The sequence below is a fragment of the Pteropus alecto genome, unplaced genomic scaffold (assembly GCF_000325575.1).
Source record: "Pteropus alecto unplaced genomic scaffold, ASM32557v1 scaffold213, whole genome shotgun sequence".
NCBI classification, from domain to species: Eukaryota; Metazoa; Chordata; class Mammalia; order Chiroptera; family Pteropodidae; genus Pteropus; species Pteropus alecto.
The window spans coordinates 4,427,583-4,442,849 of record NW_006434829.1 but is presented as its reverse complement, the minus strand read 5'-3'; the positions used below and the strand labels follow the sequence as shown (position 1 = coordinate 4,442,849).

Genomic DNA, 15,267 nt, shown 5'->3' with positions numbered 1-15,267 from the left:
GCTCTCGGGGCTCGCCCCCCGCCGCTCCGGGCAGGCGCGCCTATGGCGTTTCTAAGGTGACGCTGCGCACAGCGACTTTCTCCGGCGGCGGCGGAGGACACGCCTATGAACCCTTCGGCGACCTTCTTCGCCGGGCGCCAGGTGAGCGGCCGCCGCGGGCCCGCCGTTCCCGGGGCGAGGGGACGGCAGGCCTCGGGGCACGACGTGCATCCTGGCCGAACTCGGGGGGCTTTTAAGGCACGGTTTCCGCTTAAATTGAAAACCGCACGCGGGTCGTCGAGGAGAAACGGGGCGTCGCGTCGGTCTCCTGACCTCCGGGGACCCTGACGTTCAGCCCAGGCGCAGGGACGAGTGCGGGGACCGGGTGCCCGCCTAACGATGACAGCGGGCGCTCGTGGAGAGGGAGCAGCCAGTGGGGGGCGGCGCAGTCATAACTCCGTTTCCGCAAAAAGTCTGGAAAGCGAACTTGCCCGAAGCGTGCATGTGTCGGTCTATACTGTGAGATGAACTTTTTTGTACACTGGGATTATTGCCGGTTTTCCGATGCTGGACTATACATGCTCTTCGCCCGCGCGCCCCTTTGCTGTGTTCCCAAGCCACTTGGTGCGCAGTAAATGTTTTGTGGCATGAATGAGTGAATTAATGAGTGGCTTACCAAAGACCAGAATTCAAGTCTTGTGATTTGGAATCCTTTGGCTCCAAATTCCATTTTCTGTGTTTATGTACTAGTGAGTAACTGTAGTTCATTCGTTATTATCTATTTACAAATCTTATTTTTCAGAAAATAGCAATGATGTAGATGAGACTCTAGTGAACTTGACTGTCTAAGCTAGAATTCTTAAAGCAATGTGTTTTGTTTAGTTCTTTATTTCACAGATGAGGACAGAACCATATTTTGAAAGGTGACTTAATCTTAATAGCTAATGTTTGTCGAGTGCCTACTAAGTGCCAAGTACTGTCAAGCGCTTGACAGAGCTCATCTTCCACAATACACACAACTCTAAGAGGTCACATGCTGTTTTTAGCATTTTGCCGGTTAGGAAACTATCTGCTTAGAGGAGTTAAGTAACTTGCCCAAGGTTAGAGGGTCACTAAGTGACTAATTCTGGATTCACACTTCAGGTCAGACCAGTTTCACTGCACTGGACTTTAAAATGATGTATGCTTGAAAGGAATTGTTGTAGGTAGCTTTGGTCGGTGTGAAAAGGGCATCGTGGTTATGTAAAAATGTTCATTTTTAGAGATGCATACCAAAGTATGTAAGAGTGCAATGTATTTTTTGTCAATAACAAAAAAAAAATTGAAACGAGAAAATCTTCATAAGAGCAGCACCTGGGCACTGCGTGTGTGGGGGTTCATTGTGCTCTTCTTCTGTCTTCTGTGTGTGTGTGTTTGAAAATTTTCCTTTACAAAATTTATTTTCAAATAGATATGCTGAGTTTGGACCAGTCTTAATATTAAGTTGTTCTTGGTAGATTGAATGTTTAAAGATGTGTTAGATGTTATGAGAATTATTTACATTTAAACAGTACTTATTTCCATGTTTCCCTTTACTTGATCACCCCAGGATTCCTGGGCAAGGTGAGGGATAATATATTGTTAATTGATACAAGGAGAGGCTGGGTAAAGAAAAATACGCAGAAACAGGTTCATTTGTGATTAGCCAATGGAGGTTTTACAGACGGTCTGAATTTTCAAGAGTGGTGTATGTGCCATGACAAAATGATAGCCGTACAGGGCGTAGCGGGTGTGGACGCTTGTTTTCAGTACACATAATTTTGATACCATTTATACACAGTGAGTGAAAGTTAATTTAACTACCTTAGATTGGCAGCAAAAGAAGATATAATTATTTGGAAAATGTGCTTTGGCCGATTTATGTTATTGATTAGTTTTATTCTGCTGTGAAACCACTTTCTATGATCAGAACATCGGGTCAGAAGTCGAGATTTCCACTATCGAGAAACAACGGAAAGAGCTGCAGCTGCTCATTGGAGAATTAAAAGATCGCGATAAAGAGCTCAATGATATGGTTGCAGTACATCAGAGACAACTTCTTTCATGGGAAGAGGATCGGCAGAGCGTTGCAGCAAGTTAGAAGGTCAGAAATGCATTCAGTAACACCCGTTGTGCACTTCTAATATGCTAACACATTAAAATGAGAATGCTAGAGAAAGATTACCTCAGCACTGTGCCTGCTGTCCTGGAGTTTCGTTTCATTGAAGAGAGGAGGACTTTGCGAACACTCACAATCAAACAAACAATGCGAATTAAAGTAGGGCAGGCAAAGCACTTAAACGTAGAAAGCGTGCTGGGTAGAGCTCCAGTTAACATGGAGTGCCAAGAGCGAGTCTTTAGGAAATTAGTTTTGAGCTAGAATATAGATAAGGATGCCACAGAACTAACCATTTCTCATGAACTGACTAAAGATTTTAAACTCTTGATGTTGAATTTGATCTTAAGTACCTAACACAGTCATCTTTTAAAATGGTAGCAATCTCAAAAATGGCTTGCAAAAATTTTTTTGTTCCATATTTTAGTTCTTTTTTATTCCTTTAGTGCTGCCCTAAAGTCTGAATGTTCTATTGACACTACGTTGATACGAGAGTATTAGAGGGGAAAACACTAGATCTGTTTAATAGAAAGATAACCATACTGCACCTTTTTCTTTATATTACACAAGGATCCTGTAAATATGACAATCTAAATATGCATAATTTTTCCATTTCTTTGAGGACCATCTGATTTTACTTTTCCCATACTCTGTCTACACGTAGATACACCTAAACACACTGTTTACTATAGTTGCATATTAGATGTAATATAAGATCACATAAAATATTTTGTGTAAACATGTTCAAGAACAAGGTAACATTATATATATATAACCATCAGTATCTGGATTTAAAATAAGGAACTTGAATAGGCATTTCATGGAAAACTGAATGGGCAATAAATATATAAAAAGGTTCTCATTCTCATTAGTAATTAGGAAATGAAAATTAAAACCGTAGTGAGACAACATTTCACACTTACCAGCCGGGTAGAAATTATCAGGTGTCGGTAAAGGCATGGGGCCACGGGAAGGCTGTTCACTGCTGGTAAATGCGTCAGTTGGTACGACTACTTTGGAAAATCGTTTCACGGTTTCTCGTAAAGTTGAAGATACACATAACTGTTGTCCCAGCGTTTCCATCCACTTCAGTGTGCACATGAATGGCCTCAGGATCTTGTAAACCTATAGATTCTAATACAATAGGTCTGGAGCTTGAGAGTCTGCATTTCTGACAGGTTCCCGGTGATGTCAGTGCTGCTGGTCCAAGGACCACTTTGGGTAGCCGGGCTGGAGAGGAACTCCTGCAAAAACGCACCAAGATGCATGGACAGGACTATTCAGAGCAACATTGTTCATTATATCTGCAAAGTGGAAACAACCCAGTGACCATCAGTAATAGAATATAGATGGATAGATTTTGGCATAGTCATATACTGGGACATTTTGTAGAAATGACAGTGTACAGACAGGGTTGCAGCAATATAGATCAATCTCAGGAGCATACTTAAGTGAAAAAAGCAGACAGAAGAATTTATAAAGGGATGTGGTCATAGGTGGTAAAACTATAATAAACTATACTAAACTATAGTAAAAAGTAAGGAAATTATTAAGATCAGAGTAGTGGTTGGGAGAGTGGAAATTGGAGAGATTCTGTTCAGTAAGTGACATACAGGAGTTGCCTACAGTGTTCTATTCCTCGAATGGGGTACAGTATCACACATTTTATAATAAAACTTTGAAAAGAATTATCTTTTAAAAAATTCTTTAGCACACTTAGTTTTTCATGATGTGTTGGAAAATAATACATTTTAAGCTTCAGATCTGACCCCAAATAAATTGATGAAATTTCCCTCAGGTGAACTACATAAAAGAACTGAAATAATCAAGTCACTCACAAAGAAGGTAAAAACCCTTGAATCTAATCAAATTGAATGCCAGACGGCCCTTCAGAAGACTCAGCTCCAGCTCCAGGAAATGGCTCAAAAGGCAACTCATTCCTCCCTCCTCTCTGAAGACCTCGAGGTTGGTTTTATGTCGTGATAAGCTTCACTGCTCGAATTCTGTTTGTGTTTCAGTTATTGAAAATGGAGACTTAAATTTCTCCATTAAAAATGCGTGCGTGTGTGTGTGGGAAAGCACATCCATCGCTCCGTCATCAGTCATCAGTTTCATATCCATTGCATTGCTTCGGTTAGCTGCACAGTGCTGTTCTGTCTTGAAGAAGCTTCATTACAACCCTTTTCTAACTGTTAGGCCGTATCAACAATGGGTCATTTTAGAAAGCCTTTCTCAAAGTCTGAGGTCACCATCATAAATTTGGTAGCTTCAAATTATGCTTTCTAAAGACTTGTGTCGTAGCTGACATGATAAACAAATATCTACACATGTTAGTGGCGTGTGGAGAATAAAATCTTTAAGTCTGGTTTTTAAATTTTCAGTTCAGCTTGTCAGTCACCAGATATTTTTTGAGCTCATGTTTATGAGAGGCACAGAAAAAGCCATTATTATTTTTTGTTATATTTTTCATATTTTTTTCAGAATGATATTAGTATAGGTCTTAGTAATATGAGTCTTAGAATTCATTGTAATAATATAGATTTTATTTTATACCTTTAAAATTTTTTTTCAGATTACTATTCTAGACAGTTTCTGTCTCTAAAATAAGTAAAAACTATTCTAGAATCTATTGATAATGTTGAATTAAAAACTGGAAATGTAACAGTCACCTTGGGCTGCCATAGTGAAACACCATAGATTGGGTGGCTTAAACAACAGAAATTTCTTTCTTCATAGTTCTAGAGGCTAGAAGTCCAAGATCAGGGCGCCAGCATGGTTGGTTTCCGGTGAGGGCTCTCTTCTGTGGCTTATAGACAGCCACCTTCTTGCTGTGTGTGTCCTCAAGCCATGGAGAGAGCAAGCAAGCTCTCTGGTGTCTCCTCTTGTAAGTGTACTATCTCATTCTGAGGGCCTCACCTGCATGACCTCATCTGAACCTAACTGTCTCCCAGAGGCCCATCTCCACATACTGTCACATTGGGATTAGGCATATGCATTTGGGAGGATGCAATTCAGTCTATAGTGGGATGGTTTTTGTAAATTAATAAACATTATTTTTTAGGGCAGTTTTAGAGTGGAACATACAGAGATTCCTCATACATCCCCTGCCTTCCCCACACACAGCCTCCCCCCTGTGGACATTCTGCACCAACCACCTCAGTGCGTGCGTTGTCATCAGTGAGTCTGTACAGCCCGTCATTATCCCCCAGGGTCCATAGCTTACATTCAGGTTCACTCTTGGTGGTGTGTATTCTGTGGGTTTTGACAAATGTATGATGACATGTAACCACTTACAGTGTCATACAGAGTAGTTTCACCACTTGAAAGTCCTCTGGGCTCCATTGCTCCCTCCCGTGACCCCTGGCAACCACGGATCTTTTTACTGTCTCCGTCGTTTTATTTTTCCTAGTATGTCGTACAGTTAGAATTACATAGTATGTAGCCTTTTCAGGTTGGCTTCTTTCACTTAATAACATGAATTTCATTTTCCTCCATAGAGTTATCTTTTAAAAAGCCTGATTATTTTTTCTAACCAATAAATTCATCATATACTCAATAATTATATCATATATAGTTCTATGGTTTTAAAAAAATCTCATAAGTGAGAATACCAATAGGAAGTTCCTTCAACACAGAGTAAAAAATAAAATTAAAAAAAGACGCACAGAAGTTTACCAATGCTATTTTATTTTCAGCAGAGGAAATCTCTTACTGATTCACTTTTCATTCATTTCTTTCTTTCCTTCTTTCTTGCCAACCTAGAATTATACATAAAAGGCATTAGGAAGTAGACACGCGTACAGACATTACCAATAATCCAGATGAGCAAACACAATATTGAGAGGATGCGAGAGGTAATGGGGAAATAGATATTGTATTCGTTTTAGGTGACTGCTTACTTAGCCCACTTTATTACTAAAAAAAAGCTAAAAAAAAAAAAAACAGAAGAATGAGCACAGATTGTGGCTGATGATAGTAACGAAAGCTTTTAAATGACTCACAAATTAGTATTTATGTGTTGTTCCCTTGTAGGCTAGAAACGAAAATCTCAGCAACACATTAGTGGAACTTTCTGCTCAGGTAGGACAATTACAAGCTCGAGAACAGGCTCTCACGACCATGATAAAGCTAAAGGTAATTTCAAATAGTACTGCCTCCATTCGCCGGGGTACTTCGTAGCTTATGTAGTATAGTCACAGACATGATCTTACTTAAGTCCCATAGCAACGCAAATAGATAGAACTGCCGGTATTGCTCTCTTTGTTGAAATTCTCATTTTAGAAACGAGGGAAACAAGTTTAAAATGACTCCGAGGCCCTGAGAGAGGAGGCAGGTCTCCACTTTTGGGCCCAGATTACCTCGTTTCCTTCTGAGGCATCCATTGTGAGGTTGCACAAGGTCACTGGCCGTCAGCTGGCTGGTTGATCATTTTTCTTGGAGAGAAGACCTGTTAGCAGCCGAGCAGTTATGCGTATAGTTACTGACGTGCCATAAACAGTGACTGGCGAACGGTCTCTTCGGCGTAGCACGTGTTTGACAGCCGGCTCGTAGGGAAATGGTGGTGGCGGAATAGAACACTCATGCTGATTCATGTGTGATTTTTCCCAGCACATTCGTGTTTTCAGGTGATCAGGGGCAAGCTTTCTTAAAATTAAAGAGAAAATATTAAAAGCTTCAGAATTGCCTTTAGCCAAGTGGCGACTAGTTTAGTGGTTTCACCAACCACCACGGCTTCCGTCGTAGCGAACTGCCTGGCGAAGCTCTGAGTATAATGAGGATGCTGAAAAGGACTGGCTTCCTGACGCATCTGTGTTGACATTTGCTGAACTGTATTTGTGTACCTAATAGGACTGCCGGATTTTTTGCCATTGGTCTGATCACAAAGTCCCATCAGCTTTTAAACGGTTTGTCCAGCCCCCCTTTCTCCCATGAGCCCTCCTAGTGTGAGATGTGCAGACTGCGAGACTTTTCATGATCACACATGCTAGGCCAGAAAGCCTTGTCCTCCAGCAGAGGTCAGACCTGCTGATAACAGTTATTAGTGTCTACGGCCACGCCACCCTGAACAAGCCCGATCCCGTCTGATCTCAGAAGCTAAGCAGGGTCAGGCCTGGTGAGTACTTGGATGGAAGATCAGGTGCTGTAAAAAATAAAAAATAAGAGATTGTAAGCTGGCAAGGTCCTTACAATCTGTGAGGTCAACTAAGGGTTGCCTTGCCTAAAAAAAAAAAAGTTATTAGTAGGGGAGGGAGAGAACTTTCACTTAGTATTTTTATACTTTTAGGTATTGTTTGAATTGCTTTTCAACAAGCAGATACCTTTTTTTTGTAATTAAAACAATTACCTCGACAATAAGAAGTTCTGATGTGGGTGGGTTTTAAATAGGGTCTTGGAGTCATTTTAACCAGCCGAAAAGGAAGGGAGGAAGAGCAGGGCCCATGGGGTTATCTGTAATGCAGAGCGGAAGCCCCCTCAAGGGCCACCAGGCTTCCTGTTGCTCTTAGGTTTTCTTAGTTGAATTATCTGGTCCTAAGCTTTCCATGCTGGGTCGTGTGTGGTTTCCGGGGCCAGCTGGCTAGTCAACTCCATCTCTAGTTAGTTGTGTAATCGTGGACAATTTAATAGTGACTCGTCTGTCGCATGGGGATATAATAGTACCTCAGAGAGTTACCGTGCAGATTAAATGAATTACCCCTGAAAAATGCTTAGAATGCAGTCTGGCACACAATGACTTCTTAACAAATGTAATTTTTTCGCATCGATTGGTTGGAATTTAAAAACCTCATATAACAGTTTTCACATCTGGTTTTTAGGACAAAGATATTATTGAGGCAGTCAGTCACATCGCGGACTGCTCGGGTAAATTCAAATTATTAGAGCATGCCTTACGCGACGCCAAGATGGTGGAGACTTGTATCGTGAAAGAAAAGCAAGATTGTAAGCAGAAATTGAAGACGCTTAAGGTTGAAATTAATAAACTAAAAGGTAAGGAAGAGACATAAATTTAAGCATTTTGTCCTGGAAATATATTTCCTTATTCAGGTTCACTCAATCTCATGATTGAGACTAGGTCTGTTGCTGGCTTTAGGTCCTACCACGAAGTGTTCATTTTGTGTGCATAGAATTATGCTGCAGTTTTTTTATTGCAAGATAAATAACAGAGTTGGGGAAACTGCATAATGCGTTATGTTTTAAAAATAATCCTGCCTCTGCCATACAGTTAGCTGTTGCCAGTACATACTTCGTAAGAACCGGCGACACTGTCCTGGTGGCTTGCAGCAGTGAGCCTTTCCTAAACGCACGCGCCTGGAAGCGGGAATGGGCCGGTCTCAGTTGGGCCCAGCTGGGCTGCTCATCCTGGCGCAGTTCCGCTTCCTGAGTGTCACCTCCCCACCTGTAGGCCAGCCTGGGCGCTTCCCCCCACGGTGGAGGCAGGAGCTTATGAGAAGCACAAACTCGTGAGGACCTGACACAACCTCGCCTCCTCCTCATTCTGTTGGCCAGAGCAAGTCACATGGCTCAGCCCTAGGTCAAGCAGTAGAGAAACACCCTCTGCCCCTTGGCGGGAGGGACGAGGAACCAGCACTGACAGCACAGCCTGCCAGACTGGCCTTCCGTGCGTGGTCGGTTTTAAAATTCCTCCGGGTCCTCCTTTTCTGTTTGCATTCTCACAGTAACTGCATGATCCGTTTCTTTCTGAGTAGTGTCACTTGAAGTTTTATAACGAAGCGAAGGCCAGGTATACCAGATAGGTTAGTGCTGTGCGCTTGAGTATGGACGTAGGTGATGGAGTCAGAATTTAAATTCGTCTGCGAGGCTGGGGCGGGGCCCTGCCTTCCTCAGGCTGCCGGGCTGAGGAGCTGTCTCTTTGGCCTTCCGTCCGCACCCATAGCATCACCCTTTATAAATGGTCATCACGCTAGGCACGAAGACTGACTCCCACGGTGGAAAAGCACCCTTCAGGTGACAGAGCCATGCTGTGGGGGGATTTCTTCTGCGTCCCACCATCCGTCTGTCCATCCATAGTGAGTGCCTCGCGAGGCAGCGAGCTGCTGTTGAAACTGCAAGTTTATTGTGGCCGATTTAACTTAAAAGACTCAATCTCGTTCACATGATGCCCTGACTTGTGGCAGATAATAGGTTTTTGTCTCCATTTGTGGCTCCATTTGTGACTGCAGCCGTAGTCGCACTGTAGGCCCTTTGATGTCGGGGACCGACCCTTTTCTTCAGATCTACAGTTAGTGGCACAGCTCCTGCGTACATTGTAGGTGTTTGGTAAATATTTACTGGATGCTCTGTATACCTAGGTGAGATAGTCAACTAAAAAGTCTGTTTCATCAATATTTATGCCTTATTTTAGAAATTGAATGTCCATTAAACTATTTTTTTTAAGAAAAGCAGTAATGGATGGTAAACTAGAGAGAGGGACAGAGACTCATTTCGTTTGGGTGGACTGTCTTCGAAGAGAACATTTGAGCTGAAACTTAGAGATAGGAAGATCTTGGCCAAGAACGTTCCAGGCAGAAGGGGCAGAAAATGCAAAAACCCCAATGGTGGGTTTCGAGGTTGGGACGCGTCCCAGGAACAGAGAGGAAAAGGGAGCATGAAAGGCAGGGCCAGGCCGCGCAGGGCTGACGGCGAGTTTGGGTTTCGCTTTCAGCGTAGCAGAGAGGTGACGTGAGCAGAGCCCCATTGCTCTGGGGACAGCAGGCGAGGCTGGAGCGGGGAGGCCAGTGGGCAGCGCTAGGCACGCAGGGAGATGTCGGATGTGGGCGCGTATGGACTGACATTCACAGGACTTTGGATTAACTGGGAGGGTTGCTGAGGTCATGCGAGGCATTCATAGTGTGTATTCTCTTAGGAACTGCTATTTATCTGAGGACTTTTTTTTCCTTCTATTTATGAAGAGGATCTCAATGAAAAGACAACAGAAAATAATGAACAACGAGAAGAGATCATTCGCCTCAAGCAAGAGAAAAGTTGCCTGCACGATGAATTGGTTTTTACTGGTAAAAATAGATAATTAGTTGAAGTGATTAAATAGTTATATATTTGCAACCTGAACTTTCTACAGTACTACTATGACAGACTAAATATATACACATATATTTTAATACCCTTTAGATACGGGGAGGGCCCAGGCAGGGGATTTGAAAGCGGTTATCATGCCTCCTACTTAACTGCTTCCTCTTCTCTAAAACGAGGGTCTGCCTCCCTCCCAGATCAGGTGTGTGACTATCCTTCTCACTAAAAATTCATTAAAAAAGAATCTTATGAATCAAAGGAGGAAGGATGTTTATACCTTTGCAAATACTATGTAAAAATTAGCAATTCAACATTTTTCCTGTTTTGCAAATTGATTGCCTATAATTATTACAGTTGGAAAAATACTCATGTGTTACATCAGCGTGACCCTAAAGTAATAACGCTGGGGGTGAATTTTTTTCATGCTATAAAAGCAAGTTTATCAGTAAGGTGTAACTCGGGCCCTGTCCGATGAACATAGAAGCTGCATTTCATACCCCCGGCCCCCCACATTCCCTCACGCTTCGTCCTCTTCCCGCCCACTTCAGTGTCTTAGAATTTCCGCGAGCGAAGCCTCTCCTTTTTCTGCTCCCGGCTGGATATCACTAGTCTGTAGATCTCTTCTCTGTCCCTGCCAGCCACGAAGACTTTCTTCGGCTTTTTGGTAGTTTGTATTAGGAAAATAATAGATTTGGAGGTAAAATTCCAAATAGAATTAAATGAACATTTTGGGGGTCTACACCTACCCTCAGCGCCTCTCCTTATAGGAAGAGAATACATTTCTATAAGTTAGAAGGCAAAGTGTAGTGTTCTATTAAAATTTTTTCAAATAAAATGGAGTTCTTAATTTAAATCTCATGTATTTAAAGGATGCGTTTTCTACCACTAGAGGCCACTATTTCCATTATTTTTAGGATCGCTTTGTCTCAGAGTAATGTTTCATATTGCTAAAGAGAGAGAGACAGACAGAGACAGAGACAGAGAGATAGAAGATATATATGTATTAGTAGCTTCAGAACTGAGTCCAAACACCTTTGGGTCAGCATTTGTGTGCCAGGCACTCTTTTAGTTGCTAAGAAGCTCACAGGCCTAGAGAATTCAGTGCTATACAAATGCTGTGAATAAAATGCTGCCAGAGGTCAGAGGAAGAAACAGCGTCTTTTCTTTTTGATTCACCATTTTTTGCTCATACATTCTCTTATGTATGACCAGGTAAAATATATAGAATTTATTACATAATACTATAATGAATCCATTTTGCGAAATAACTTTTTTTATCAATTCCTAAGCTGATTTCTTAAACATCTTTTCTATTCATACCAGTGTCTCAAAACAATTTTTGTGTATTTAAATTATAAAAGTGAGTTAAACCTAAAAATAATATTAAAAGGTTTAACATAATGATATACTGTCAGGTGCTATGGCTAAAAAGTATGACATTTTAGTTGAAGTTGGAAGATGTCCTAAAAATGTACTTTTAAGATCAAAACTCTTTTTCCTCTTGTTGAAGACGAAGTGCTTCCCAGAGGCTTAAGGACACGTTTCATTTGTACAGATGCTTATAAGAAGTTTGCAAATGAAACGGCGATAGTAGCTACACTTCCAAGGGCCCGACAGCCCTGAGGTGAGGCCCTCTGAGACCGAGTGGCCTGCCTGAGGTCTCCTGGTCAGTGAAAGGCAGGGCCTTGAGCAGAATTTGGCTGGGTCCAGACCTCAGTGCTGTCTCTCTTGGGCCGCGTGCTCGGGCAGGTATCGGCAGAGAGTTCCAGACCCCTTTGTGTTCTCCGACAGTCCACTTTGATCTCTCAGCTACACCCAGCCGGGTAGAAAAGTATGTGATCTTGGAAAACAGTTTATATTTACAGTGGAATTGCCTCTTACGCAACAGTAGATTATTCTAAAGTTAGAGATTAAGGCAAAACTCAAATATATTTAAGATTAGTCTTGAACGCCTGATAAAGTGGTTGGCTTTTGTTTAGGGAGCGTGCTGCATCCAAAACAAGTCTCTAAAGACTAGGAATGCACGCAGCGGGTCACGGTGCCGTTAACACGAGAGGCGCGTGGACTCGAGACCAGCTGACACTCACAGATGCGCTGTGGGCATCACTTCCACTGTCCAAAGTAGCTGCGCTTCCTTTTTAAAATTTTTCCTTCGTGCATATGATCGAGTTCACATCAGCTAAATACAACTCCATATAAATAATGCAAGTCCACCACGTATGTCTGCTTTCGTTATGGTGTTGACGCAATTAATGCAAAAAAGTTCAGAACTGAATAGAAAAGACATGGTAGTTTGAACCTGGCACTGCGGCCTTCACTGAGCTTTCCATGTTCTCCATCGTGTGCACAAGGACTACCTTTAAAGTCAAACATGCTGCAGACCCAAGTCGGAGGTTGTGTGAGTGTGATTTTGCTCAGATCCTTCCCACTCTTCCTGGTCTCCTGTGGCCACCAGCAAACACTGCAGAATTGCTGTCCAGGTGGAGTGGCAGTCTGTAGCAAAGCACACGCCTTTGTCCTTAAATAGTTTTTGTGCTGTTCCAAATGTAATGTGATAAAGATAAATATTTTTATTCTTTTTCATCCATTACAGAAATGACATGTGAAAACAGTGTTTTATGAAAAAACCATAGATATAAGATGTAAATTTTGATTTACATTTTATCAGATTTACTTAAAACTGATTCATGTAATTAAAGGGTCATTTTACACGTTTAGTTTGAACTTCTTGTAAAGATTGATTTTTAAAGTGAAGCATTTGTTGATTTCTCACTTCTATATGAATGAAAAGATTTCTCCTTAAGTGTAATATTAATATTTTTTTGGTACAAGTCTTTGTATAGCAAGCACTTCAGATTCTTTCCTTTCTGTGGATTTTCATTTACCAAGCTATGAAACTTTTTAAAATACCGATTTCTCGTTTCCCAACTCTAATAATAGTGAAGTGTCCGTGTTTCAGCAAAATGTTTGTGGTCTTTGTAAAAGAGTGAAGATTTTAAAAGAATATATCTCTGTTCTGTCTCTTTGAACTAAGAAATTGAAAGTAAAACGTTTACTGAATGGAATTCTGAATCTGAATCACCTATCAGGTAAAAGGAGTTTTCAAGAAATAGGAAGTCTTTAAAAGAATGCTGGGCTTTCATTAAAATGGAAATACCGTTTATCTGCCTGTGGGGACCCCACAGGTACAAACATCATCGGTTTTGGTCAGTGAGAACACATAGGAAGGGCCAGATTGTGAGATTGTATTAGGCTGACTGGCCTATTGGTAAAAATAGTGATTTTTGCCCCTTGTACTGTTGATTTTTTTCTGTCGGTAGAGGTAATATGTTTGGATTTTTACAACGAAAATACATTCATAAGTTACCTGTGCAGTGTGCAAAAAACTAAACTTTAAAGTAATGTGTATATATTTTAAAGATTTAAAATCAACCTCTTCCTCCCCAGAAGAAGAGAGGAAAATAATTGTCATTCATCCTCCCATCCAAAGATAACTTTTTAATGTGTCGGCCTCCGTGCACCCCGACTTTTCTGTGCACGTGTGCATCCATGCACACATACAAGCACACACGTGTACCTTGTCATAGAGTTGATACAACTTTGAGTCCTTTTTTGACTTAGCATTAAATATATTACAAAAGTTTTCAGATTGGATGAAGGATCTGGTTAGAATCACGTTTCACAGCTGTTCTCAGCCATTCACTTCGCTATTTTTAAATTCAGGAACAAGGGGAAAAGAACGTTAGCCAGGCATAAATTGTTGAAAATGAAGAGGCTTGTGTCGATAGGGCTGCTGAAAAATATTTTAATAATATTTATTCTTCAATAGCAGAGAGAGAAAAACGGAAAGATGAGTTACTTGATATTGCAAAGTCAAAGCAAGAACGCACGAACGCAGAACTGCATAATTTGAGACAGGTGTGTCTCCAGTTATATTTCTTTTACTATTAGGTGGGAAACATTTACAAAGAAACATCAAATTAGGAAAAGTGTGTGTCTGTTGATTTTGTTGATGGTGCTTCTGGAGCCCTAACTACATTCAATGCGTGTTACTTTTAGCTTAGCAGATAGGGTCTTGTTTATGGTAATTAAAGGTTAGGAGACCAGTTATACTAACAAATGTCAGTGTTAACGTAGGAAAAATAAAAGCGAAAACATTTAGCCTGTTTCTCTAGTCATTATCTGGTCTGACTGTGTAGAATTTGAAAGTACCAAATTATTGGCTCAATTTAGTTTTAGTGTTACATTTATATTCATTTATCAATATCTGTGGCAGATTTATGTAAAACAACAGAGTGATCTGCAGTTTCTTAATTTCAATGTGGAAAATTCTCAGGAATTAATACAGATGTATGACTCAAAGATGGAGGAATCAAAGGCCCTGGAATCCAGGTAATCATAGGAAGATCTGTTAATACGACCTTGTATTTTATTCCATCATTCAGTCAGTATTTGTTAAGCACTTACTGTGGGCCAGCACCTGCTACCAACCCCACTGTGACATACGTGCGCTCATGATGATCATTCTCCTGGGTGGTGGCCAGGCCTGGGCTTAGAGTTTTAGGCACGATCCTAATCTAGCCACTTGATAACAGAAATTCGTTAAACATGATCGTGTGTCTGTTGTGTAGGAGGCTTTGAGCTAAAGTAGAACTCCAGGGATGAATCATGTATTCATTCATTCAGCTCTCGCCGTGTTATAGGCACTGGGCTAGAAATAGGGAAAGCCACAGATTTTTTTTAAGGGGTGTGCTGGAGTGGGGCTCTCAGCTCTGTGCTCGCCTTGGCTCTCCTCGTCCCAGCTGCTGGAAGGAGATGTCCCTTCCCCATGATGAGCCGTGTGTGAATTAAATGGGTTTCTCTAAAATTAAAACAGAAATATCTGTGGCATGGTTTGGTTTAACAGGCACGTGGCTGTCCCACAGTTAAATTCGGTCCACTTTCCCAAGGGGTCATGGGAAGGAACGGGGCTTCGGGAAGTTCCCCGCGGCTGCCATGACCGCCCAGCCTGCCCCGGTCTGACGGCGGCTCCTTGACCCACGAGTCCGTGGTTCCTGCAGAGGGATCCACGGGGCGAGGGCTGGTGCAGACGGCGTGACGGCGGGTCCAGCACTTCTCTTCCCAGGCCT

The 15,267-nt window shown here is 41.7% G+C and overlaps 1 protein-coding gene across 1 annotated transcript in view; it reads left to right on the top strand.

The window, feature by feature from the left end:
- The first annotated feature begins 3 nt into the window (after nt 1-3).
- CCDC62 (coiled-coil domain containing 62) overlaps nt 4-15,267 on the top strand; it is a 25,663-nt gene continuing 10,399 nt past the window's right edge. The window contains 9 exon segments of the mRNA XM_015587957.2: nt 4-141; nt 1,928-2,075; nt 2,078-2,101; nt 3,912-4,078; nt 6,146-6,247; nt 7,927-8,098; nt 10,021-10,122; nt 13,968-14,056; nt 14,415-14,530. Of these exon segments, the coding sequence (XP_015443443.1) occupies nt 106-141; nt 1,928-2,075; nt 2,078-2,101; nt 3,912-4,078; nt 6,146-6,247; nt 7,927-8,098; nt 10,021-10,122; nt 13,968-14,056; nt 14,415-14,530 (956 nt within the window). The 5' untranslated portion in view covers nt 4-105.